Source organism: Cryptosporidium andersoni, assembly GCF_001865355.1.
Source record: "Cryptosporidium andersoni isolate 30847 chromosome Unknown contig_7, whole genome shotgun sequence".
NCBI lineage: Eukaryota > Apicomplexa > Conoidasida > Eucoccidiorida > Cryptosporidiidae > Cryptosporidium > Cryptosporidium andersoni.
Window position 1 is genome coordinate 56,521 of NW_027122910.1, and position 26,655 is coordinate 83,175.

A 26,655-nucleotide genomic window follows, 5' to 3' on the forward strand; every position below is an offset into this window, starting at 1 on the left:
AAATAATATAGTACTATTTCAGTAGCGAAAAAAGTACTTTTTTTTAATTTCGTAGATTTGAAGTTTATCCTACACTAGTTGTAATGATATTTAAGTATAATTAAAACATCTCCAATAAGATATAATTCCTAATCTTAGTGATATCTTTAAAAGGTTCTGAAGTTATCATTTATTCAATAGCTCAGTTTTGTCTGATTTCTTATATTTATGTAAAATATGTAATATTAACTTGTAATAATTTAAATATTAAAACTTACTTTTCTATCTTAGAATATATTACTTCTTCCAAAACTTTTAATATTACAAATTTCTATTTTGTGCACCCAATGACATGTTAGAATCATTCCTTAAAACATTTAAATACTTTTACAATTAACTGTTCTTCAATATGGAATATTAATATATAAACCATATTTATAAATAAAACCAAATTGAAAATATAATAATATTTTGAATAAATGACTTGATAAACATATCTGATTAGCTAACTTTCCTAAGCTTCGTATTACAATTCTACTGACAATGCTATACGATTTATCAGAGTCTCATGAATATACCGAATTCCTTATATATATTTACGAATGTACAATTAAAATGTTTATCAATTATATATCTTATTTTTAAGTTTAATATATGAATTTTTGATATTTTATTATCTGTTTAAATGTAGTAAAATTCTTATTATAAAGGTATACCTCAACAAGTAACAATGCAACTTTATAAGTAAAAATATTATGGTATTCTTAGACATATTTAAATGTAGAATTATTCATAATGAAAATAATAATATAATGTAAAGTGAATTTTTGTGAAGCTAAGTATTCATGAGACTATTTTATAATACTTAAATACCCAAATCTATAACTTGTATAGTCTACTTAAACACTGGATATGAAGCAAAAACTTTAAATTTCTTTTTACTAATGCCTTGTCAATTAACCTAACTACAAGTAATAAATTAAGAGCAGATTTTCACTTGTATTATAGAATTTAGCACTTCTCTCAATATCATAAATATAAAGTGAGCTTTTACATATAATTTATTTTAATTAATTTCCTCTGGTATGTATTAGCTAAATTTTGTGAATTAATAAATCTTTGTATCCAAATCTATTTTTCTGGGGTATAAAAGATTAGAAAAGTATAAACTAGATAATTTTTTACAAATTGAAAAATATTCAGGTCCCTCCAAAGAGAAATGAATACAAAACTCAAATTTGTCTTATATTCTTGTATTACGAAATTTAAAGTATTAATGGATCAATATAATACTAGATGTTATATTAAATATAATTAATAGTGTTTCATTATATTAACTAAATTAGGGGTATATTTGAAAGATCACTTTAAGTAGTGTTTTGCAAGAGATTATTAATCACTTTAAATATTTTACCAAGCTAGACTCAAACTTTCCTTCCAAGTTAAATAAATCTTATAACTAAATAATAAAATTTATTTACAAAATTTCCAAAATAGTAAAGTAATAGAACTTAAAACTTGTATTTTCAAGCTACAAATAAGTTTTTTGTACTTGCTCTAGTACCAAAATTATTAAAGTACTCATACATGGTATTAAATTTATATTTATAATTTATAAGTATTGGTATCATTCCTAAAATTTACAAAAAAAGATATTTGCCTAATTAAAAAATATAAAATAACTTTATCTATTCAAATATCCAAATTAATTAATATTTGAAATTATTATCCCTATCTGCATTGCTAAGATTACATATTGCACTATAAAGTAACTTCTTGAAGTAACAATTTTGCAACAAATATTATCCTCATACTCTTCATTATTATACAGACTCTGAAATTTCATTCCAATCTCAAATATTTCAAAATTAATAATGCAAAATATTATATTCAAAATGCCATGCACCTCTTGTCTATAAAGTTGTCAGTAGCACATTAGCTAAAACAGAACTGAATATAAACTTCAAGAAATTAATTTTATATCGTTAAGAGAAGTATCTTAAATACAGATTATCAGAATTGTGAAATGATTACATATTTTTGCATAATCCCTATATAATCCCTATATTTTACTTAATCCCAATATTAAAATAAGATTTATAATATAATTAAATTATTTACATTTTACTGACCAATATTTTTATAAAAATAATTATACTCTCGTCCGTAATAAATAATTGAAATATATAAATAAATATTGTTACTATCTCAACTAATTAGAATATGTAAGTTATAAATATAAAAAAAATTATACAACCAAATATTCATTTCATATACTCAAATTAGATGAAAATATAGTTAAAAATAGCAATATCATGTAACAATAATCAATTTTTAGCTTGGTATATTCAATAATAAAAAAAAAAACAAGTCTTATTGAAACAAAGTAGCATAATTTGTACGCTTATAACTCGATGAGTTAAATTTAATAAATAAAGTAAATTTATATTAGAATTTCAATTCTGAATACCGAGGTTATTCTGTTTTGATGTATTTATGAAGTTACATTAATTGGTTTATATAAACAAATTCATCCATTATTTCATCATCTTCTAGAGAAGTTATTCCTCTTTTCAATATATTTTCCAGTATCTCCATACATATATTTTTGCAATTAATTTTTCAAACCTAATCCTTTTTTTCTTAATTTTATTTCTATATATACTCGTGTATATAACATTTCCGTACTGAAACTTTCTTGATGTTCTTATGTAGCTATTCAGTAATAATAAACCATCTAAATAAATTTTTCCCATATTTTCACCACCATATTCACTTGAATAAATATTACTAGTTAGTGGTTCAACTTCAAACATTTCAATAAAATTTCCAACGGTTTTTTTGTGTTTCTTTATTAAATTATATATATGTATTCCAAGATTTATACAGTTTCTACATTGCTAAAGATCACAATCACATCTATCTAGTTGTGATTTTTTATTTATTATTTTATTCCCGAGATTTCATTAATAACTTTTTGTAACATGATTGATGATTTATACCTGTTCATTTGTATGATAAAGGTATCAAGTTGTGATTACTAATATATAGTTTAAATACATCTGTCATATAAAAAGTATTATATATATGAATTTTACCATAGTAGATATCTAATTTATTTTTAATGACTTATTTGGATTAAAATCGTCAAAAAATACAATCAAATGGTAGCATTAACTATAGAATTATACATTTTATATAAGTCTAATATTAATTTAAAAATCCAAAAAGTGACTTGGAAATATATCAGTGAGAAATAGTGATAACTTAATACTAGATATAATTTCTGAATTCTTAGGTAATGACAAATTTAAGACTTTGTAGTAATCATATATCAGCTTCAATCTTAAAAGATTAGACTATAAATACACACCTTAGGTATAATATAATAATAGTGATAATATAAATAAAAAAGTTCTGATTAATCAAATAAAACAATGAGATATCTTAAAATATACAGCAGTAATAGGATGATAAATTTTTTGTAAGACTTAAAAGTAAAGCATGCCTTATTTACTAGCATGATAAGCGCCAGTGAAATAAGCGTGGTATTTTTAATTTGCACCTCCAGGTCTCTAACTCAGGACTAGTGAATAAAATAAAGAGAATCTACCAGTTTTTAGAGACCCTTAGACAATATAAGAGTGTAAATATTTTTTATTTTGGGATATTCTGAAATAATTTAATGTATAAATTATCTACACAAGTACTAGGGGATATATTGAAGAAGTTAGGCAAGTACTGGAACAATGATACCTTTACAGATTTGAAGTATAGACTATCAAATATTTCCTATAATCGAAATTTTTCAGCATATATTATATTTTTTTCATCGAGAGAGTTAAGAAGTATTACTTTGTATGTATTCCTTCTGGTCTTACCAGAATTGAGTTTCGCTTGTATCCATCTAACTAAATATAAATACTTCAATAGGAGCTTATTTTTATTATTATATGCAATAGTATCAACTATATTTTCGATATATATAAATAATAGAATTATTACAACAGTTGACATAGTTTTAAGCAGAATAGAAAAATATACCTTTGTTGCACCATTCAAATTAAATAAATTTATTAGTAATGATCAGATCAATGAAATTTCAGAATATCTTACTCAAATTAAAATTTTCAATACTTTTGAACATATAAAGAATGGTAGTATTACTTTCCTTGAAGTATTATTGTTCCCTGTCCGAATGTTTATTGTATCGAATTCCTATTACAACTCCCAAAATATATATATGTTCAAACTACAGATAATTTATATATCCACTTTGTTTATTATACTTTTTGAGACATATAAATCTTATATTATAATTTATAGAAAGAGATGTAATATAATTAAGAAATTTTCCACCTTCTTTGACAACTTAACTCTACTAATAGTGGTACCGTCGTATGTATATAATATTAGCTCAAATGGAACTAATAAACGGAAAGTCAAGTCTCTATTTTTATGGTTTTTTTATCAGCTAGTTAATTTTTCATATTTATTTTGCATGTCTTGGATTATTACTGAGACTTGCAACTTTTCAGTTCCATTATATCCTAAATTATCAAACTCTAATCTTATTTTTTACATAACACTGTGGATATCTATATATTTATTATATTTCCTGAAAAATACTTTGCGATTATTTGGATATTTTTTGGTTCACATACATTTCATATGGAAGTATTTCACACTTATTAGAGACTTAGATCCAGATATTTGGTATGCATTAAGTAAGAAAGCTGATATATCAAATAGCTTACTGGAGTTAGAATCTATTTCACCTGCTAGGAGAAGAAAAATCAAAAGAATAGATAAGAGTGAGGAGGATACATCAGAGGGAAATATTATACAACATGAGTATATACAAGAAATTCCTGTCTTAAATGATCCAAATATTTATGACTACTCTATTTCTCAATACAAAAACCTTCAACATGTCTCATACATTAATGAAAAACATTTTTGTGATTATTCATTACAAGAATACATAAATAAGTGTAAAATAGGAGATATTCAAGATAAAAATATATTAAAAACAGCTAGTATAACTACTTATTCACTAAATGAAACTTTACTAACTCAAGATACATCTGTATCATCTAAATCTTCAAGCCCAGTCAGCTGTTTCCATGAACAGAATAATTCATTTAATAAAACTATGGTATACTTATGCAAAAGCATAGATATTTCATATTGTTATTGTAGAAATACCAATAGTCCATGTAATCATATAGTACTTCGGAATATATCATTTGAAATATATAATAGAGAAGTTGTATTTGTTACTGGACCTTCAAAATCTGGTAAGAGTACGCTTTTAAAATTTATATCTGGATATGTAGGCATATACAAACTAGATGGTAGTATTAAATTATTCACTATGGAGGAATCAAAAACTAGAATATACTTGTACAACAAGGGCATATTAAACTCTAGTAAAAATGTTCTACAATATTACCGTCAACAAGAACAGGGGTATAACATATATGCATATATATTGGGAGGAAATGATTATAACAAAGAGAAACTGGATCTAGTATGTAAATTATGTTTACTAAATAGTGCAAATAATTTGAATAACCTTTTTATTGATGATATATACAGGGATGATGAATTATTCTTGCTAAGTCTAGCTCAGTTTTTTTATACTCTTCCAATTCTTGAAAATAGTTCGAGTTCAGAGTTTAGTAATTGTATTTTAGTGGTCTTGGATGATATCTTTAGTGAAATCTTACCATTAACCTGCTTTCAACTAGTCAAACAGTTTGTATATATGAATAATTTTAAGCTGCTGAATATTTCATTTATAATTAATTTAGATCTATCTTGGGCAGATATCCTTATGAATTTAATACAAACATCCACTAGTAAAGGAGATAATATTGACACAAGAAATATCCGTCTGTTAAAATTGACTGAATTTGGAGAGGTAGAATATTTTGGAGAACTTTTTTATAATCTTAATATTAATAACGACAGTACATTTACTGATCAAAGTGACTTAAATTATTTAAAGGATAATTTGAGGTTTACAGTAGATTTATCTGAGATACAAAATAAAAATGTAATACCTGAAAGTAAGGAAGTTATTAGATCAATAGAAGGTAAAAGTAGGCTTAGAAGTTTAACTATTATTCCTTTAATTATTTTTATTGGAATTATTGTATCAATATTTAAACAAACTTACTTAATTAAACTTGTAAATTCTTCAAATATGGTAAATATTGAACCAGCTTATATTCTACAATATGTTTCTATTTCAGTAATATCAAGAACCAACAATGCCTATAATAGCTTAATATTATCTAATCCAATCCCAATATTTTGGAATATTATTAATCCAATAGTATTGATATTATTTACTGTAAGTAATCATGGAGCTAGAAAACTTGGAAAATCGGAATCTTACAATTTAATATATGAGGATAAAAGAAATGATTTAATAAGTGTTACGGATATGCTTCCAAAACCTGAATTTATGAATATGAAACAAAATAAAGGTTCTAAATCATTTTTATATATTGAAGGGATGGAGGATATATCATTTAGGTTTGGGAATTCCACAAATAATTATAGCAATATAAAACATAACACTCAAAATACGATATTATTACCTCATATACAGATTGTAGGCGTGAATAATGCACTAATGGCAGCTAATTGGGTAAAAAACTCTTTAATTATATCAAGAAATGTTCGGCATACTAAAGAAATGACTTCGGAGCTATCAAGAAATTTTGAAAGAAAATATCATTATTCCTCAATTTTCTTATTATTTCTAGTCAGCTATGCAATTGATTTTATAGCTATTGTATTTATAGAAAAGATCTGCTTTGGAAAATATCATGACTCTTTACATTTCTGGTTAAATAGAATTCTATCTGAAGTTTATAAATCAAAGGATCCTATTAGACTAATTAAAGAAATATTTTCATCTAGAAAAGGGATTATATATATGGCCATAAATAGTCAATTGGATAAAAATGTGACTAAATATTGTAATTTATTTGAAAAAATTCACTATATTTGTATAAGTCTAGGTATTTTATACAATTATATCAGCCTAAGTTCTGAAATTTCAATGTTAGTATTTTAAATAAATATATAATTTTATTATTAATATTATTTCTTATAGCTTACAATTTCTTTGTTATCTTCAAACATAATTCAAATATCAAAATATTAACTAAGAAGTTTAGGTCATCAATAATTAATTTACTGGAATGTGATGCTTATGAAAAGTCAGACTTTTTTTATATTCTTAAATTTAGTCAATTTTCAAATATCTTGGAATATATATATTGCAGTTTTTTGAAGCAAAGGGGTGAATGTAAACAAAAGTTAAACAAACTTTCCTTATATACTCAAATTTCATTTTTTTTTTCAAGCCTCCTATTTGCTATATTTCTATCTGTAATACTAACCAATTCTATCAACTTGTGTATTATACTTATTTTCATCCCTTGTATATATTTAATTATCTCTGGTATTTTCGAAAATGAAATAGGTGAAAACGGAAATAATCCCAATATAAATGAAGTCCTAAAGTCAATATCCAGTATTAGGGTTGCAAAAAAAGCACCAAATTTAGAATTTGATAATATTTCCAAAGATACAGTAATTTTAACTGAGATGACAACTCCTTCACCTAAGAAACGTACCCATGGATCGGTCTCACCAATATATTCAAGTTCTTATACTACTACATCTTCCAGATCTTCAAGATCTATATTTACAGAAAGGTGTCCCTTAATATATGAATTTCCAAAAAGTATATCTAATTTAAGAAATAAAAGTGATTTAACTAATAAAAATCATAGGTTTATTGGAATCTATAAAGGAATCTTTGATATTGGAACTTATTCACATGGTAGTTCCCATTCATTATTATTTCCATTAACATGGCTATCAAAGCATTCAAACTGCAATATATCTTGTATGGACAGTGAATATAAAGTAGAAAACTATTCTTTTACCAATTCTCAAATTATATTTGAAAATTATAATAAAGAATTCTATATGTCCAAGGAAAAAATAGAATCTATAGCTATTATATCAGATGACATTAAACTACCTCTTCACTGGACCTTAAGACAAATACTTGATCCAAAATCATCATATTTTAATGATGAAAATAAGCTTGTTGATGTTTTGTCAGATTTAAAACTTTTGACACATAATATGAAAATGTTAAATAAAAGTGATTTACTTAGTTTGACATTTCAACAGTTTATTTATTATCATCATGCCAATAAGAACGTTAAGGCTAAATGTGAGTGTGTAACCTCTGTAAAAGAAATGAATAGTACTATTAGTAAAACAGATAATACCCACATACAATATATTGGCCATTCAACAATTGAAAAACTTGTTTTGCTCTCTTATTACATTTTAAATAAACAAAATTATAAATTCTTTATTATTTATCTTGATACGAATATGAGGTGGGAACTATGGTCCAGAATCATTAAACAATATATTACTTTTTATGATATTAAAATTATTATTATTACTCTACAGTACAATGCTCTTCAGTGCTGTGATAAAGTATTCAATTCTCCATGAATATATTTCTCTTAAAATACTATTATCTACACTAGCTAATTTATGGTATCTTTATTTACTGAAATAAAGAGTATAAAGAAAGTTATTTAATAAATAGCTAGCTTATGTAATGTTTTATTTAGAATATTAAATATATAAAACTATTATATTCCGACAATAGTTGGTTATTTAGAACTCTAACTATTTAGTAATAATTACAAACCGCATAATCTTCAGTAATCCTATTGCCGATTTTCTTTTAAAATATTTAGATCACTGACTTCAATTTAGATATACTAAATAATTTGTTGCTATAGTCAAAATTATTACCTAAGTTATACAAATAATGCAAAGCTCTAATATTCAGGATATCTTCAAATTTATAAAACTTGAAAAGGATGAATTTTAGAATACATGAATGTTAAGATTTACATAGATGGAATTTAGTGTGAATGTGAATAATGTAAAATATATTGCTCATATATATTATAGTACAAAGGTATTCCAGATCTGAAGAATGAATTACCAGATAACCTACATGAAGTACTATCTCATACCAACTAATTATATATAAGATTAAAATAATTCTAAATAGCATTGAACTTTTTAGTAATACTTTATTGTCTCCATCTCTATTTTCTGAAACTTCAATACTGAGTAAAAAGGTTTAACTTTTGGCTTTAAATCATTTATATATTGTAAGTTGATACTAATACTAACTCATTACTTAACAAAATTTCTCTAATACATGAATTTTTTTACGATATAAAACATGAATATATTTTGATTACTGTTCCTTTGAGTATTTAGTACATATTTGTAGTTTAGTTTCTTAAATTTGTATTTCCTTATTTATTCTTGATCTCAAGATATATTTTTTAAAATATCCTTCCAATACTCTAAGCATTGCACATAATCTTTATATAAAATTTATATAGCAAAGGTTATTTCTATTTACTATCTATTAGGTTATTATGAGATCTCTTAAGTTACTTGTTTATTTAAAACTTCTATTTTCCCTTATATAAAAACCTAATTTTTAAGTCTATATTAGCTAATAAGTACAAAAATAATGTAGTAATAAACTGCATATGTAGTTACTATTTCTGTAGTTATTATTTTTAATTCTCTAAGTACAAGAGTATATCTATTCTGTTTTTGTATCAGGTTTTAACTTTCTCTTAATGGCGGCTATAACATACAAAAATGTAAAGTCGGTACCTATAGCTCTTTTTTTTTTTTTTGTCATATTGACCCGCTTTTATTTATCAGTAGCACATGCTTGCAACTTTAAATATTATAAAAGTTTAGCTATACTTTGTTTAAATAACTTTAGAAATTTGATAAGCTTTTCAATGTATAGTTGTTTAATATTTAATTTAGTTAATACCTGTCATTTATATAACCAAAATTATATACATGAAATATTATATCTATAACTTTATTTACAAAGCTATGCTCCTAAATTCTTTCTTCACTACATTCTACTTCTATATTATTTTTTTAGCTTTATCAAACTCACTTTTATTTATCTCTACAATATATTTATTTCTTTTAGTAAATAAAAGTATCCTGAGATGAATTTGATGATAGCATCATATATCGTTGAGATAAGTGTTATACTACTTAGTTGAGGTATCATATCATTTATTGGATCTGTTACTTTTAATTAAACTAACAATATTTATATATTTAATCACTTCAAGCACACACTTATATAGGTATAAATTGGTTAGGTAGTTAATATTTGATTCAGATTAGTATATGTATTAGATCACTATTATACTTAAATTCATGACACTAAATACAAAATGGTGAGTATTAGATTATATATTAATATTATTTATAGAATATATCAATCAACATAATATCAAGAAATTGATAATATTGTAAGATTTTTAACTTTAATGTTCTTAGGTAAATAGTCAATAATCAATTATTTCTATTGTAATTATTAAACTCAACTCGATATAATACAATGCCTTATTTTCATCTTGATAATTACATATAGCTTAAATTAGAGTAATAAGTAATATATTTCTTATAACTAAAACTATAATTGTCTTTTATAAAGAGTAATCTTGTTGATTCTTATATATTAGACATCTTTTTATATTATGTATTATTGAATCAAAATAGTGTTATTTATTTTTTACAAGCTTTAAACTTTGAAAATAAATCAACTAGAATCCTGTTATATATTTGGGAAAAATAGCTATATATTTATTATTCTGAAAATATATTGTGTAAATGTTTAAATCGCTCAACTAAAAAGAAATGCATGGCGGCGTATTTATTATACAAGACACAAAAATCCTAAAGCATACAATATTCAATTCTTGCATCTGAAATATCTGAGTAATGTCTTTAAAGAACCAAAATTTGCAAAATATTCAAAAGCAAATTGAATTGTATTTTAGTGATGCAAATCTTAGGCATGATAAGTATATGCTAAACATATTACAAACTAGTGAACAAGGTAATATTCCAATATCTAAAATTTTGTCTTTCAATAAGATCATAAGCTTAAAGGTATGAACTATTACTTTTTAAATGAAATATCTATTTTGAATTCTCTATTAAAATATTCTATAGGCTAACTCTAATGATATAATTGAAGCTTTAAAAAACTCGAAGTCATTACAAGTAAATGTAGAAAGCCAAACTATATGTAGGAAAGTCCCTTTCGACTTTAATGTCGATTCTCAGATTCCATATAATAAAATTCTTTTTATAAAAAGAGTACCTATCAACTGGTATCACAAAACTATTCGAGAGATTTTCGAATGTTTTGGAAATGTTGCTATTGTCAGGTTACCGAAAATTAACAAGTCGCATACTAGGAGGTAGGCTAATTAAAATTCTGCACTACATGCCATAACAATTCTTCTCATGAATCTTAATTACTCATACTACAGAAATTATGGATTTGTTGAAATGGAGACTGTTGATGAAGCGAAAATTGTATTAGATAGTTTCAAAAAGCGATTTCCACATTCCAGACTTAAGATATTACCATGGTCCAAGTGGATATTAAAGAAAGAGAGCTACAAGGCCAAGAGAAAGAGAAAGACAAGAGTCCAATAAATCCCCGTACCCAATAGAAAGGTATAAACTTGGTAATATTACATACATGCAAATAACTTTAACACTTCACTTTATTCAAACTTCTAAGATGAGCTAAACTTTAGGATACTATTCTAAACTAGACTATGTATATATTATCTTAGTAATATTATCCTTAGTGTCATATACATGTGATCAACTAAATATCATTACCTTGAATATCTTTTATTTTTATACAAGTTTAATGATTTACTGACTTTTTTGAGTCTACGGACTTGAAAATAAAAATAATAAACTCACTTTTTATTATTTATATACAGCAACCTACTCAAACAAGTAATCAGAAATGAGCATCATATACAGATAAATTATCCACATTTATGTAAATACTTGGTATCCAAAAACGCATTATTTACTTAGTATGATAATATGAACATTTTCTATTTGCCATAATTCCTTAATGTTTATTTATATATGAAAGTAAATAATATTAAAAAAAAATTAGCAAAGACAATTTGAAAATCTCCTCAAATTTGCAATATAATTACTTTACTACAACCATATAACTTGTATCATATCGCTACCATATATTTACACTGAGATCTATACAAGTAGCTAATTCTAGATATTAGAATTCGTTTATTAATCTTTTGCTTGATATCTCTTGTTTAGTATGTAGATATAATAATATACAAATAACCATTTATTATATAAAAAGAAAACAAACTTTTGTTACTTTGTTTTATCATTGAAAAGCATACCAATGATTTAGAAAATAAACATTAGCTTGTATGATAATATGATAAATTTCTATTGCTCATATAATGAAGATGTTAATAACTAATTATAAAAATAATTTAACCCCATTCATTAGAACCCCAGGAGTTCCACCACTTTCTTCGAACATTTTGATAGTGGCTAGGTGATGCATGACTCTCACCATTTTCTGTGTTACGAATTGTCCTCAGATTACTTATCATATATCTAGTTAATTCTTTAAGAGATTCACGAGTATATCCAGAATAATACTCAATACTTTGGGCCCAGCTTTCTTCAACTCCTTCTATTTTATGAGCTAACATTAAGCAAGCACAAGCAAGCTTGGAAGGTGATACACCCATCATTGCTGGTTCATGAATGGCCAGATGTGACAAATATATTGATAGACTTTCTACACGACTAGATTTATTACCAGTATACTGATCTTTAAAAACTAAGCAAAATCTCTTAATATAATCACAAGGTTTTGGGAATTCAATACACCAATCCAATGCCTCTAGTACTACCCCTTCACAAAATAGAATGGCTGCTACATTTAATCCACACTTTTCAGCCACATCACTTAGTGCTGGTAATGGGGGAATTTTTGGATTTTCGCCTTGAACATAAGCTGCTTCATATTTTAATGCAACCCAAAAACAAGTTGCACTTACTAAAGTCATTTCTGAAGCTCTCTGAAAATGTTTTAAGCCTAAAATACGGTCTAACATTGAATTTGCCATTACAGTCACCTCATCCGGTACATTAAAGGCTATTTGCAATCCAAACAGTAAATTAACTCCACTCTTCTTCCAGTCCAGTATTTGTTTGCCTACACTAGGTTGAGCTGCAATAACCTGTGACGCCGTAAACCATAATGATTCCTGATTTAATTCTTTATCACGAGAAGTTTGATATATCACTTCTGCATATTCTGAGAAGTATGATGGATCTGAATTTAACATATCAACAGATAGAACCTTATGTAATGTTTTGTAATATTCCTGTTTACCAATGTTTATTATCTGTCTCTCAGCAAAATTATAATCCTTACTATTAATTTGATTTACTTGATTACCCACCTTAGATGTATTCTCATTACTAACTGCTAATTTGGTTGATATCTTCACATTACTTGCTGACATACTTCTGGTCATAGGTTTACTCACAATACCTGAATTTTTTATGTTACCTTGCATATTACTCTGATTACTATTTATATTACTAGTATTATTAACAAGCTTTTTACTATTTTCATTATATCCCATTGTATTATTACTATTAATCACACTATTGTGAGCTCCATTAAGCAATATCTTGTTAATCCTCTCAGACCTCATGATATTTCCTCTTATCTAATATCTAATTCTAATAAAATGTGTAGTTCAATTTAATGATATACCAATTTAATAATTTCGTTTGTTTATGTATCGCACTTTGCACTAATTTATTACTTATTTATCTTCGCCCAGTTTAATCTCTAATATACACAATTTACAACTATTCAAAACTACACCTTTACCTGCAGCCTCTTTAATATCTACTCAAATTTCTCCTAATTATCTTCTTCTCAAATGCAAGGTATCAATACTCAGGCATTTCCCATATCTCCTTTTCAACTCTTTTTTTCTTCTTCTAATAGTATTAATTTATAATTTCGGCTTTATTATCTGTTTAGCCACTATGATTACTGTATGTAAACTATATGATGTATAACTTTATTAACCCCATGCGGACAGACGTGTCATAAACCACACATATTACAGACACACACGCATGCAAACAGACGTCATTACGGACAGACGTGGAAAAATATATTTACCTATATATCACGACAGGACGCATGCCCCCACTAGTACTGTATATATCAAAATATGAGTAGCATGCTTAGGAGACAAAAAAAAATATTAAAAACTAAGAAAATTGACTTAATATTCCATTTTAGTAGTTATGATACATATTGTGATTTTTCCAGTGTTGTTTCTTAATTTCAGCCTACAGGAAATTTTACAAAAAAAAAATATAAATTTTCCACTAAAATATAGTGCCTATAGGCGCTTAGCTGATGCGGGTAAGACCGATTTTTTAGTTCTCAAGCTTCAATTTTTTATCTTAATTAAGCCATATACTTATGTCATTTACATAAATACTTTGTCTCAGTATATCTATCTTTTGGGCTATATTATGCTCTATTTACTACTTAGTTTTTTAAGGGAAATAGTTTCCCTGTTCAATTTCTATTGTGACTGTGACAAGTTCAATAAGACTTCTCCTTTTGATAATATTGACTTATCTTAATTATTAACTTAGATAATTTACGGACCTATCAAGTTATCTAATTAGTATTTGATTGCTTGTTTATAGATATTTCAATTCAGGTGCATTTAATATCATATTTGAATGTATTAAATGTGATTAGATTAAAGGTAAATCACTCCCACTGCACCAATCTTATGTGTACATTGTATTATAATAAATGTGGTACTATCTTTAAGTTTGAGATGGAAATTACACTCATTGTTGTACTAATATTTTAAGAAAAGAGATGACAGCGGCGGTATGAATAATCTAATAGAAGTAGTACTCTAGAATAATACAGTGACTTAATTTGAAGTGTAAATAATGCGTCGTAGTGGTGGAAAAAGAGGTCCATCAAATTCTGGAGCATCTTACCGTAATAAAAGTGGAGTAGTACGTGGGAATACACAACAGAGTACACCAAATTCCAATGAATCAGACAATAATCCGTCTCAATCACCAAGGGTACAAACACTTCAAACTTCAAAGATAAATGATTTAAACCAAAAAATTATAAGCGAAAAGGTTACAGATTTAAATATTGATCCCACTATTAAGTCGGAAACCGAAGATCCTTCTTTATACATTGGATCCTTCCAGGGGCCTTCATATTGTCATTTACCAATACCAAATACTCACAATCGCAAGTCTATAGCTCAACGTAAAATTTCCAAACTAGAATCATATCTTAACCTCTGTGAAATGTTTTATTTTGGTAATATCAGCGATAAATCACCTTCAGACTTCGTTCAATCACTACTTATTGCTCACAATATGGATAGTAGTACTCCCCCAAATAATTCTTCCGAAGATTTTTCTATTGCAAATAGCTCATCTAAAGGACATGGAAAACAATTATGTAAAAATCCTAGCTCTAATAGTAGCAATTTGAGTAATATTAATCAAACTAATGCAGAGAATATTATAACACCTATGGATTTACTGACTCATCCTTTACGTGCTAAATGTACTATTGATTTATGGGGTCCAAAAGAGGTGGCCCTTTTTGAATGTGGAGTATGCAAATATGGTAAGGAATTTGACAAAATTCAGCGAATTATAAAAACTAAGACTACTAAAGAAATTGTTGATTTCTATTACCAAGTATGGAAGAGGACTTCTCGTTATAAAGCATGGAAAGAGAATAGGCAGTTATCTAATTATATTATGTCATAAGATATATACATATCATTATATATTATATATTACATGTATCTGAAAGGGAAGGATAGTGAAAATTTTCAAATTTAAGCATTTCTTCTGAATGTAAAAATTACTTTTTACACAAGCACATGGCGCGCTTTGTATATTATAGCGCTTTTATTGTGAGCCCTAATACTACTTAGATATAAAGAATTTATAACAAAAGTTATTTACTTTGATGGAAGCATATTTGGCAGATGTCCCTACTTTTATTAAAGCTATACAAAGCCTACAACTTAGTAGAGCAATCAGGAAAGATGGAGATGGTCAATTTCTAACTTGTAGTATATCAACTTCAGGTATTAAACTTAGTAATCACACAACTGGAAAGGATGTCTTCTGCTGCTGTTGGTTGAAAAAGGAAATCTTCAAAAAATTTGAATGCTTAAATGAATTAGAAAACAGTCACTTCGATATATGTCTAAATACGTTGATTAATTGTATCCAAGTATTTGGACTAGATGCAAAGATGGCAATTCTACGTTATGATAATGCAAATCTACATCTTAGTATTACTGAAGATGAAGGTGCAATGACAGATTGTGTACTATGCACTTATCATACTTCCGAAGATATATGCGAAATTCAGAGATTTATGAACACTAATGACGGCTATAGGAGCAATGATGGTGGTACCAATACGGACTATATTATGATCTTTCCTCATATTCTAAGAGATCTATTAAAAGATCTATGTGATATTGCTAAAAATGATAGTAAGGTAAGTTGTGAATATATGCAAAAAAGTGTATACCAGGTTTTTTATATAAAAATTATCTATAATCAGATGACTTTAGAGCTATTCCCACTTAATATTAATACTTCACCAAAACATTGTGTAATGTCTTTTTCATGCAAACTAGATGGTGAAGAGTGTCGTTGGGAACTCTTTGATAATCACAATGTCTTCTCTGGATATAGAATTGATCAGTACCACAACCACACATATATGATTAAATCTTTGTCTCAAATTGAACGTGCCTTGGGAGTTTGTTCTACCCTTAGAATTAAAATAAATAAAGAAGGTCTATTAGCAATACAAATGATAATAAAACAAGATATACATCCAACTAAGGAAGTCCAGAGTGTAAACGCGGATACCTCGTTAAAATATATAAACTACTACAACACTGAAGTGTTGATTTTGCCAGTTAGTAAAATTAGCGGATCTGCTAGTTTTACTTAAATATAACCTTAATTATATACATTCATTATAAGTCAATTAGAATCTAATCTAATATAACCTTTACTATAACCAAAATATTTAAACTTAATCACCTACACAAACATGTTCTTTAAGCTAATCTATTCCAAAATATATATTGCAAACCTTAATAAAGTGACAAAAGACTGATCTCTACAAGAAGTTAGGATCATCCATACCCTACATTATTAATCTGTTATTTATAGACTTGCATCATTCTCGTTAATAATAGTCATCGTTAAAGTATATATTTTATTATTACTTAAAAAAACCAAAATATAGACATCGTGAATACCACTATCACCATCATTCATATGTGGTTTATATTCAAATGAGATAGGACTTGAAGAAATACCTTTTATATGTACTAAACACCAATTAAGTTTCTCACAGGCAATTTGGTGAATGAAGTACCAAATATATTGATAAACACTTCTTCCACTTAAAAAACCATTTATTTCAATGACTTCTTTAGGTGCCAATAATTTATTGGATTTATTTTTCTCAATTAATACTGAGATATCTTCATCACTGGAGTCACCATATCTTTCATCCCATTTCGATAAAATATCTATTGATCTATCGCATTCAATATTAATACCCAAGCATACTAAGATATCACAGTATTCGATAATTTGCTCACATATTGAGGAATTTACAATTGACGACTTTATATTTGAACTTGTAAATAGGGATTCCAAAATCTCGAAATTGATTATGTGTTCAATACCATGAATATCCTCTATTACTTCTTGTCTGTCATCAATAAATATTAAAGAGTAGTTCTCTTTCTTTTCAGTTACTTCATTCATATTTTCAAATATAAGTTGTCTTCTCTCTATGTCAACATTGCAAATTTTTGCTCGAGCATTAGGTGATCCATGTAAGTGTAATATAGTCTCAAGAGTATCTTTAGATAAAGTTGAATCTTTCCTATTATCAAAATATGCTAGAAAAGTTGTATCTGACATATATTCTTTACTCCATTGCCTTTGTATATTTCTGTAAAACGAATTTTTACCACTCCCCTTCATTTTAAAGGATAGATCTCTATAACATGGAATTCTTGGTGCATATATGCAGCTTCTTAATTCTTTACAATAGCATTCTGAGTTTCTATGACTTATTTTATGACTATTTAAACAGAAACCACAAATGTAATCATTATTTCCATCAAAAAAAACCTGTTTTCTCATATTATTCTCAATATAAGTTATTCCATCATTCATATTCTCACTAGCTTCATCCATACTTGTAATACAAGCATTTTGACTATTTATATCACTTAATAGTGAATTAGTATATAAATTAAAGAACGAACTATTTTTATCATAATTATCTAGAATTGCATTAAAAACTTCATCACTTTCAGTGTCCTCTTTATCATTCCAATATGACTTATCAACCAACTCGATTTTAAAAAATCTCATATTGCTAAGCTTTTTCATATGTGGGGGAATCTTTAGTAGTTTATCTAAATTTATAACAGTATGATATAAATAATGAGGACTTCTAATTACAGCCAAAATTTCTGGTAAGCTTGATTCTTTAAATTTTGACTTAACAAATAATGCAAGGGATAAGTTTGCTACTGGGTGCAATGGACTAGACAAAAAAACACCATTATTATTGATAATCGCATATTCTACGAATGGTATAGATATTAAACTATTCGGGTATACGTTTTCAAACTTGTAAAATTCCGGTTGTATGTTCTTTAATATATCTACTAATGGATCTTGTTTCTCATACATATCTACAAGGTTACCGCTCTCACCATATTCCATGCCAGAATAAGAACTATCTTTTGGCTTTACAAAACATACTCTATCTACATATGGATGTTCCAGAAACAGTTTACTAAACTGCTGATCAAAAATATCTACCCATTTAGATTTTGCAAAGCTACGTAAAGTTATATTTAACCTCCCAGCACTGGCGTGTAACTTAATAAAATCATTCATAAAATAGTACTACCTAGTTTTACCAATATATACCTGTTTTTTGAAGAATATATTACATAAATCTCTCTATAATTGTACAGAGATAAATATTAAATATTAAAGTCTAGTACACTGGCACTTAAACTTTAAACTCCTTATATGGTACCGGTTTCTGGTACACGTCTATGACATTATCCCGCTAATACCATATTGGTATATATAAGAAGCAAAGCCTATAAATAGACCTGTTATAGTTTTATTATGGGAATCTCTGATTAGTTACTTAGTGGTATTTTGTACTTTTCTTTGCAAAATAGGTTTGGTGCAATTTGGCTTTGTGAATGAGTGATTTAGACAGACAAATAGAACAGCTTCGCAGATGTGAGCCAATAAGGGAATCAGAAGTGAAGCTATTATGTATGAAAGCACGGGAAATATTAGTAGAAGAAGCAAATGTACAGAGAGTAGATACTCCAGTGACAATATGTGGAGATATACACGGTCAGTTTTTTGATCTAATGGAGTTATTTAAGGTGGGAGGTGAATTGCCAGATACGAATTATTTATTCTTAGGTGACTTTGTAGACCGTGGATATTATAGCGTTGAAACATTCCTATTATTAATTGCCTTGAAAGTTAGATATCCTGACCGTATAATGCTTATTAGAGGAAATCACGAGACACGCCAAATAACTCAAGTTTATGGATTCTATGATGAATGTCTACGGAAATATGGTAGTGTTAATGTTTGGCGTTATTGCACCGAGATTTTTGATTATCTATCCTTAGCAGCACTAATAGAAGATCGTATTTTATGTGTACATGGCGGATTATCACCGAGTATAACAAATATAGATGAAATAAGGAGTTTAGATAGAAAACAAGAGGTTCCTCATGACGGTTCAATGTGTGATTTACTTTGGTCTGATCCTGAAGATATAAATGGTTGGGGTATAAGTCCGAGAGGAGCTGGATATATTTTTGGTTCAGATGTTGTAAAGAACTTTAATCACTGCAATGACATTGAACTTATTACTAGAGCTCACCAATTAGCTATGGATGGATATAAATGGTGGTTTGATCAGAACCTTGTTACAGTTTGGAGTGCTCCAAATTACTGTTATAGATGTGGAAACATTGCCACTATTATGGAATTAGATGAGCAATTGAACTATCACTTTAAGACATTTGAAGCTGCACCTGCTGAACAAAGAGGAATCCCTGCTAAGAGACCTGCTCCAGACTACTTTATTTAAAGTTTCTTGTAGATTCTTTTTTATTAATATAAACTTTTTTTTTTTATAAAGAAGCTTTTATAATTTAAAACTATTTATTTTGAGTGAAATAATTTATAATATTTGAAAATAAATCCCTAGTAGTGTCTCATATATTAAGAACATTATTCCACTATGCAAGCACACCTTTGGAATATGAGTCGTTATACCAGCATATAAATGTTGAGAGAATAATATATAAAGTCTATAAAATACTGAATATTTGCATTTCCCATTATTTGGTTGCCAAAAAATTTTAGATTCTGTTCCTGTGGTCTGTATCATCTGCTTTCTAGCCCTAATTACTTGTAAAGGATATGTTATTACTGCCGCAATAAATTTAGCAATAAAACCCCAAATAAAGGGAGATAAACTATTTAGTAGAAAACTCTGATTATCAAAATTACACTTCCAGTAATGCCTAAGTTCATCATATATAACAAGCTGAATTAAAGAATGTGGTACAAGCATTAACGCAGGAAAATAACCAGAATATAAACCTCTAATTCCATTCTTCATATATACATCAGTTAAACATTTATACCAACCCTTTATTCCTGAAGAATATTGTGTCCATCCCTTAGTTTTGCTATCTAAGCTTTGCATTTCTAATCTAGTTTTCAGTAACCACAGAGGATGAACTAAGCTAGTCGATAAACTTCCTGCTATTAATGTTGCAATAGCATTAGATAATGGCGATATATTAAAAGGTAGACTATTAGCAGATGTAGTGTTCAAAAGTAAATATGATGTTGATTTTACTTTATTATTAACTATGTTGGAGTCTAACAAGCTGTTATTCATATTTATTTTATATCGTATTTTATCAAACCAATAGCGAAATACGAACCAAGATACACCTGATGCTATCAGTTGACCTTGTACGCCCTTATATAATCCTTTTAAACCTTCTTTTGAAACGATATATTTAATTGATAATATCATTGAAGGATATGCGACTACGGCACCACCTGAAATTGCCGTTACCTGTTGTCTAGTCTTAACTACATCTAAAGGATGCAAAATTAATGAAGTAATGACTGCAGAAATAAAAGAAGCCGATGATGTAACTAAAATATTTTGCTTCATCATTATTTACTCTTCGATTGTATATAATGTACTTTGTATTAGTACTTCTCTTTATAGATCCTTAGTAAATCAAGAAAAAAGTCATTATCTCGTGTTTAGATATAAATTAATAAATGACACTATATATCAATACATTAAAATAATTCATATATAGTGGATCTTCGCTAAATGCCTTGTTTTGTCCTTTTCTTTGCTGATCCCAATTATGAAGGATAATTTAGACACTTTAATTTAAGTACATATTTGGCGCCTATATATTTAAGATTTTTTATTTTAGATTATATTTCATATTTTAGCAAGAATAATTAGTCACAAAGTTCTGTAGTTTTTTATTTAAATATAAACCAAATAATTATACTAATATTTCTAATGCTTTAAAAGAAAATCTTAAAATATTTCCCATATTCTTGATGACTTTAGTCATCTTGAAACTTTGCATTATAAAACAGTAAAATACTGTAAAAATAACTTCCAAACTATAAATCTAAAATTAAATTAACTTATTTTTATCTAATTTAATACTATTCAGTCTTGCAAGAGTGTTGTTTGCTAATTAGTTTTTTTCTTTAAATTACTACACCGCTCTCAAATATACTTATTAGAATAAATATGAATAGATATGGATAAGTTACCCATAACTCTTTTTGCAAATGTGTGTCAGTATTTATATGATGTAGATTTACTTTCTTTACTAGAATTAAATCGAGGTTTTTCATTATTATGGAAAAACTATGAATTTTGGGAACTTTTGATAGGAAAAAAGAGATCTTTTACTGCTATGATATATAAAGAACTATGGGATGAAATATATGATCTACGTTCCCTGGGTTTACTTTATAAAATAGATGAAGATAATAAAAAGTCTGAGATACTTAAAAATAAAGGTAAATTCATAAATAGTGATAATAAGCTTACTTCAGGATACATAAATCTTATTCTACATAGTATATTTAATCTGCAAATAGAATTACTAAATACCGAATATTTCCACTTATTATGGCGAAATTTAATGAATAGAAGACTTCAATATTTAAGTTATAGGCATTTACTTTGTTTATTTCAAGATGTAGCTCCTATATTAATTCAGAGGAGAGTCAAGAGTGATTTAACAAGAGGCACAACAAAGGAAGAAACAGATTTTATACCTGGTACATTAGTAAATAGCAAAGTAGTAGCTGTATATTCACCTTTAATAGCTACTTGTACTGGTAAATTTCTGAATATATATGAGTTAATTGATAATAACAAGAAGAGCACTTTAGAATTTCAAAATGGTCAACATAGTCTTGAACCTATGACATCCCTCAAACTAAGAAGTAAAATACCTTATAAGGATCATTTATATATTAATGAAACAAGTTTTCAACTAAATTTAGAAATATATAGAACAGATATTTTAAAAGTAAAAGATCATCATTTAGAATATAGAAAGGATGATAAATCTTACTTACCAAGTAAAGTAATACGCTGGATATTTTATGATAATAAACTAATTATATTTATAACAGTAAATTATGGAATTTATGTGTATGATATAAAGAATCCAACTGTTAGCTATGTACTCAAGGATAGTAAAAGTTTTACAGCAAAATTTGATCCAGCCTCACAGGTTATCTGTTATGATATGTCAGGAGATAGTTTAGTAGTTGGATTAGCTGATGGCCATTTAGAATTTTGGGAAATTACTAAAAATAAACAATTTAAATCTGATATTAGTTCTAATATTGGAAATTCAAAGAATTTAAAAATTTTGCAAATAAATCCATTAAATATCTCATTAAAGCATATAATAAATTATGAGCATTCATATACCCAAAAAATGTGGATAGAGTATTCAGATGATTGGTCAGCTCCCTTGCAATTCATTCATTGTTGTAGAAAGTGTAAACTTGCTGTAGCAATTTATAATGGAATTGTTAGGCAAGTTAGGATATTTAATTTGAAAAAAAAAGGAAATTTACAAGTTGGAAGCTTTGTTCAAAAGATTTCTCTTTGTAGTGATATACAAGCTTGTATTATTGAACCTTTTGGTCGCTTTGTTGTATGTGTAGATTCTATTAATGAAAACCCACCACATACAAGATTATATTCTATTAAAAATGGTAAATTGATTGCTGAATTTAACTATAGAATTTTGAGTCCTAAATTTACACCTTGTGGATATTTCATGCTTGGTATAAATAAAAGGACCTCAGGTTCAGTATTAAATTCTGCAAATAGCTCTCGCAACTTAAAAAAAGAATCAAATTCTACATCTAGTTTATCTATATGGTCTATACCATCATTTAGAAGAATTATTTCTCTTCAGGGATACTCAAAAGGGAAATTTGTTGATATGTTCTTTTCGCGTTCACGTAATTCTACTATGCTAGTTACAGTTTCAGTTTCAGCACCGTATTATGAGGATCATGATAATAAACCATTATTACTTACAGATTCACATGTCCTATTTATATCTCATGACTGGTTTGCAAAAAAAAAACCTATTGAAATCAATTATATTTCTAGTTATAAAAGTGGATACCTTTACGATATTCAACTCTCACGACTACACTCATTTACTAAACAAAATTCTATTCAATTTCAAGTGTTACAAATATCTGATCTAACATCCAATAAATTTATACAGCACTTATTAGACCTATTTTTAGCTAAACATACACAGATTATATCCAATTTATTTACTAAAGGCTTCTTTCCTCAGATCCTATATTTGAGTAGTTTTGCATCTACTGAAATTCAGGATACTGACTTAGATATAAGTCAAGACAATGAAATTCATTCAAAATTTATTAACGAATTTAACTTTTTAACTATTGTTTCTCAAGAAAATGAAATATCTAATTTGTACTCTACTGATATTGAGCAGTGGCTTTTAAGAGAAATCCTCAATGAAAACTTATGCAACTTTAAACGTCCTAAAGGTATATATAAGTATAAGCAAAATATTAAGTGAAATATGGAATAGTTAATAAGTTATTATTTAAATGTTCTGTACAATTTTACCACAATGTAATGGTATTCAATAGATATTAGGAGAGTATACCCTCAACAAATATTTCAAATATACTACACACACACACTCACACCTTAACTTTTTTTAAATATAATATTTCTGGTTACAAAGTATTAACAAAGAAATATTTTGTATTTTAATAGTTTAATACTCATCTAATAAGTGACTTTTTTTTTTTTTTTTTATAAAGTAGCATGTGCTTCAAATATGAATATTACAGCTATTATATACCCAATTATCATATGGTCCCATATTACATTATATAATCACTACAATATAAAAATTAATATACATGTTTCATTTTTGAGAATACGAGATTTACAAAATAAAATTAATGATATTCAAGATGGGCCTCTTTATACAGGAATGATGGTTGGTGGGAGACATGTTGGAATTGAACATGCTCTTGATGTTGGTGATATGTCACAAATTCCTTCTTGCACTTTTTATGAAACTCAAGCATATACTTGTAATCCATCTGGAACAGTCATCAATCCTTGCCACTATTGCAAAACTGAAGTTGTCTACACAGTATCATCTGCAAAATGCCCAGGAGACCATTCATTTCCTCCTAGTTTAGCTCCGCTTTATATGTGGATTTTAAAACCTTATAACATAAAAAAGCATTTTGGGAAACAATATTTATGTGCAGTAGAACCTAATCCAAGTGCAAAATTTGCCTCTCTAACATCTTCAGCGCCTGTTATGACCTCTTCAGATGTTGCACTAACACTCCCTCAGGAGGTCCAGAATCGTCCTACTCAATCTTTAACCCAGACAAGTCAAGACAATATAATGATCATTGCAATAGTAATAGTTGTAATCTTATTATTTCTCTGTGGTCTAGGAATTTACTTATCTTAAGATATTATAATACTTTATTATATATTTTAGTAAAACCTCAATAACCTTAATTTACACGCATTTTATAAAATAACTATTCTAAAAGGAAAAAGAATCTTCTAATGATATGTGATAGATAATTCAAACATTAAACTTATCAATATCTTGTAAAATAATGCTACACTAAAAAAATAATAGTAATATATCAACTCAAATTAAGAATACTACAGGATAAGATTTAGCGCTAATTTTGTGTTGGCTATCTATCCCGATATACTTTAGATACCTGGAGAAAGTAAAAGTTGTGGAAGAAGTCTAAGAACAAATAAATTAATGAGAATAGCTTTAGAAACTCAAGAATTTATTTTATCTTTGATTCTATGTATTTTACTTGCTCTTGGATCTGAGGTATTATCTTCCAGTTCTGAAGACTCAGTTTTGGCTATAACAGCATCTTCTTTAGACCAACCAACCTATGCTGTGACTGAATCACATAAAGTAATACCTAAACAGGAGAACGTTATATATTTAATACCTAAGGGATTCATTAAAGATGAAAAGGTAGTTTCGTTAGATAATTTAAATACAGAGGAATATGTTGTAGCAAGTCCAGCTCCTAATATAGAATATGTTGTAGCAAATCCAGCTCCTAATATAGAATATATTGACATAAATGAGACAGATAATGAGTCTAAATACTCATATGGTATTGTACAATTATATCCTCAACAATCTCCAGTAATTTTGAGACCTCCTATTTCTCCTTCAATACATCCAGGAAATATGAATAATATCATGCAATTGACTGGTTATCCTATTGATTTTAATAAGATGATTGACTGCAAGTTTTATCGGGAAAATCCAGGATTCTGTGTTCCAATGTCCATATTTACACCTTGTTCACGTTGTAAAACAACTGTTAGAACTTTTATTAGAGCAAATTATAAAATACATTGTCCAGGATCAGATTCTTTTCCTCCCCAGTTACGTCCATATTTTATATGGGTTCCAACAAGTTATCGTAACCAAAGGAGAGAAAGGAATTGGTGGAATCGAAGATGGAGACGTCAATTTATGTGTATGGTTATGGCTGTGTCAGATATACCTGAAGATTTGACAAATTTTTGGCAATATTCCCAAGTATCACAAGAAAGTGGAGATTTATCTGTTCCAATGTTACTATCTCCATATACTGAACAATTTGTAAATTTCCCACTTCAAGGTGTAAGTAATTCACAACTATATTATCCTCAAAATATACAAACCCCTTTATCTGTTGGATATCAATCTCTACCAAGCTATTATTATAAATCTGATCAAGCCCCAAGTTATGAAACTATAACTACTAATGCAGATAATACAAATGAGGTGTATTATATTATAGCTAATTAATATGGTTAATTATTAAAGTGAATATTTGTACCATAGTGTCTAAGTTTA

The 26,655-nt window shown here is 27.3% G+C and overlaps 11 protein-coding genes across 11 annotated transcripts; 8 read left to right on the forward strand and 3 right to left on the reverse strand.

Moving 5' to 3' along the window:
- Nucleotides 1-4,480: 4,480 nt before the first annotated feature.
- cand_025620 (uncharacterized protein) lies at nucleotides 4,481-8,541 on the forward strand (the record flags this gene model as incomplete). Its single annotated transcript, XM_067212791.1, has 2 exons — nucleotides 4,481-7,016; nucleotides 7,112-8,541. The coding sequence occupies 2 exons, from the start codon at nucleotides 4,481-4,483 to the stop codon at nucleotides 8,539-8,541; spliced, it is 3,966 nt and encodes a 1,321-aa protein (XP_067066514.1).
- A 2,340-nt stretch (nucleotides 8,542-10,881) lies between these two features.
- Nucleotides 10,882-11,370, forward strand: cand_025630 (LA domain-containing protein; the record flags this gene model as incomplete). The annotated part of the gene is made up of 2 exons (XM_067212792.1): nucleotides 10,882-11,052; nucleotides 11,116-11,370. 2 exons carry the CDS (start codon nucleotides 10,882-10,884, stop codon nucleotides 11,368-11,370), a joined length of 426 nt encoding a protein of 141 aa, XP_067066515.1.
- A 1,073-nt stretch (nucleotides 11,371-12,443) lies between these two features.
- Nucleotides 12,444-13,685, reverse strand: cand_025640 (N-terminal domain-containing protein; the record flags this gene model as incomplete). The annotated part of the gene is made up of 1 exon (XM_067212793.1): nucleotides 12,444-13,685. One exon carries the CDS (start codon nucleotides 13,683-13,685, stop codon nucleotides 12,444-12,446), a length of 1,242 nt encoding a protein of 413 aa, XP_067066516.1.
- A 1,282-nt stretch (nucleotides 13,686-14,967) lies between these two features.
- Nucleotides 14,968-15,819, forward strand: cand_025650 (MYB-like DNA-binding domain-containing protein; the record flags this gene model as incomplete). Its single annotated transcript, XM_067212794.1, has 1 exon — nucleotides 14,968-15,819. The coding sequence occupies one exon, from the start codon at nucleotides 14,968-14,970 to the stop codon at nucleotides 15,817-15,819; it is 852 nt and encodes a 283-aa protein (XP_067066517.1).
- A 205-nt stretch (nucleotides 15,820-16,024) lies between these two features.
- cand_025660 (uncharacterized protein) lies at nucleotides 16,025-17,032 on the forward strand (the record flags this gene model as incomplete). Its single annotated transcript, XM_067212795.1, has 2 exons — nucleotides 16,025-16,567; nucleotides 16,634-17,032. The coding sequence occupies 2 exons, from the start codon at nucleotides 16,025-16,027 to the stop codon at nucleotides 17,030-17,032; spliced, it is 942 nt and encodes a 313-aa protein (XP_067066518.1).
- A 218-nt stretch (nucleotides 17,033-17,250) lies between these two features.
- On the reverse strand, nucleotides 17,251-19,014 carry cand_025670 (uncharacterized protein; the record flags this gene model as incomplete). The annotated part of the gene is made up of 1 exon (XM_067212796.1): nucleotides 17,251-19,014. The coding sequence occupies one exon, from the start codon at nucleotides 19,012-19,014 to the stop codon at nucleotides 17,251-17,253; it is 1,764 nt and encodes a 587-aa protein (XP_067066519.1).
- A 320-nt stretch (nucleotides 19,015-19,334) lies between these two features.
- cand_025680 (protein phosphatase catalytic subunit) lies at nucleotides 19,335-20,249 on the forward strand (the record flags this gene model as incomplete). The annotated part of the gene is made up of 1 exon (XM_067212797.1): nucleotides 19,335-20,249. The coding sequence occupies one exon, from the start codon at nucleotides 19,335-19,337 to the stop codon at nucleotides 20,247-20,249; it is 915 nt and encodes a 304-aa protein (XP_067066520.1).
- A 93-nt stretch (nucleotides 20,250-20,342) lies between these two features.
- Nucleotides 20,343-21,359, reverse strand: cand_025690 (carrier protein; the record flags this gene model as incomplete). Its single annotated transcript, XM_067212798.1, has 1 exon — nucleotides 20,343-21,359. One exon carries the CDS (start codon nucleotides 21,357-21,359, stop codon nucleotides 20,343-20,345), a length of 1,017 nt encoding a protein of 338 aa, XP_067066521.1.
- A 616-nt stretch (nucleotides 21,360-21,975) lies between these two features.
- Nucleotides 21,976-24,312, forward strand: cand_025700 (uncharacterized protein; the record flags this gene model as incomplete). The annotated part of the gene is made up of 1 exon (XM_067212799.1): nucleotides 21,976-24,312. The coding sequence occupies one exon, from the start codon at nucleotides 21,976-21,978 to the stop codon at nucleotides 24,310-24,312; it is 2,337 nt and encodes a 778-aa protein (XP_067066522.1).
- A 31-nt stretch (nucleotides 24,313-24,343) lies between these two features.
- Nucleotides 24,344-25,236, forward strand: cand_025710 (uncharacterized protein; the record flags this gene model as incomplete). Its single annotated transcript, XM_067212800.1, has 2 exons — nucleotides 24,344-24,374; nucleotides 24,563-25,236. 2 exons carry the CDS (start codon nucleotides 24,344-24,346, stop codon nucleotides 25,234-25,236), a joined length of 705 nt encoding a protein of 234 aa, XP_067066523.1.
- Nucleotides 25,237-25,548: 312 nt separating this feature from the next.
- cand_025720 (uncharacterized protein) lies at nucleotides 25,549-26,607 on the forward strand (the record flags this gene model as incomplete). Its single annotated transcript, XM_067212801.1, has 1 exon — nucleotides 25,549-26,607. The coding sequence occupies one exon, from the start codon at nucleotides 25,549-25,551 to the stop codon at nucleotides 26,605-26,607; it is 1,059 nt and encodes a 352-aa protein (XP_067066524.1).
- Nucleotides 26,608-26,655: the final 48 nt, after the last annotated feature.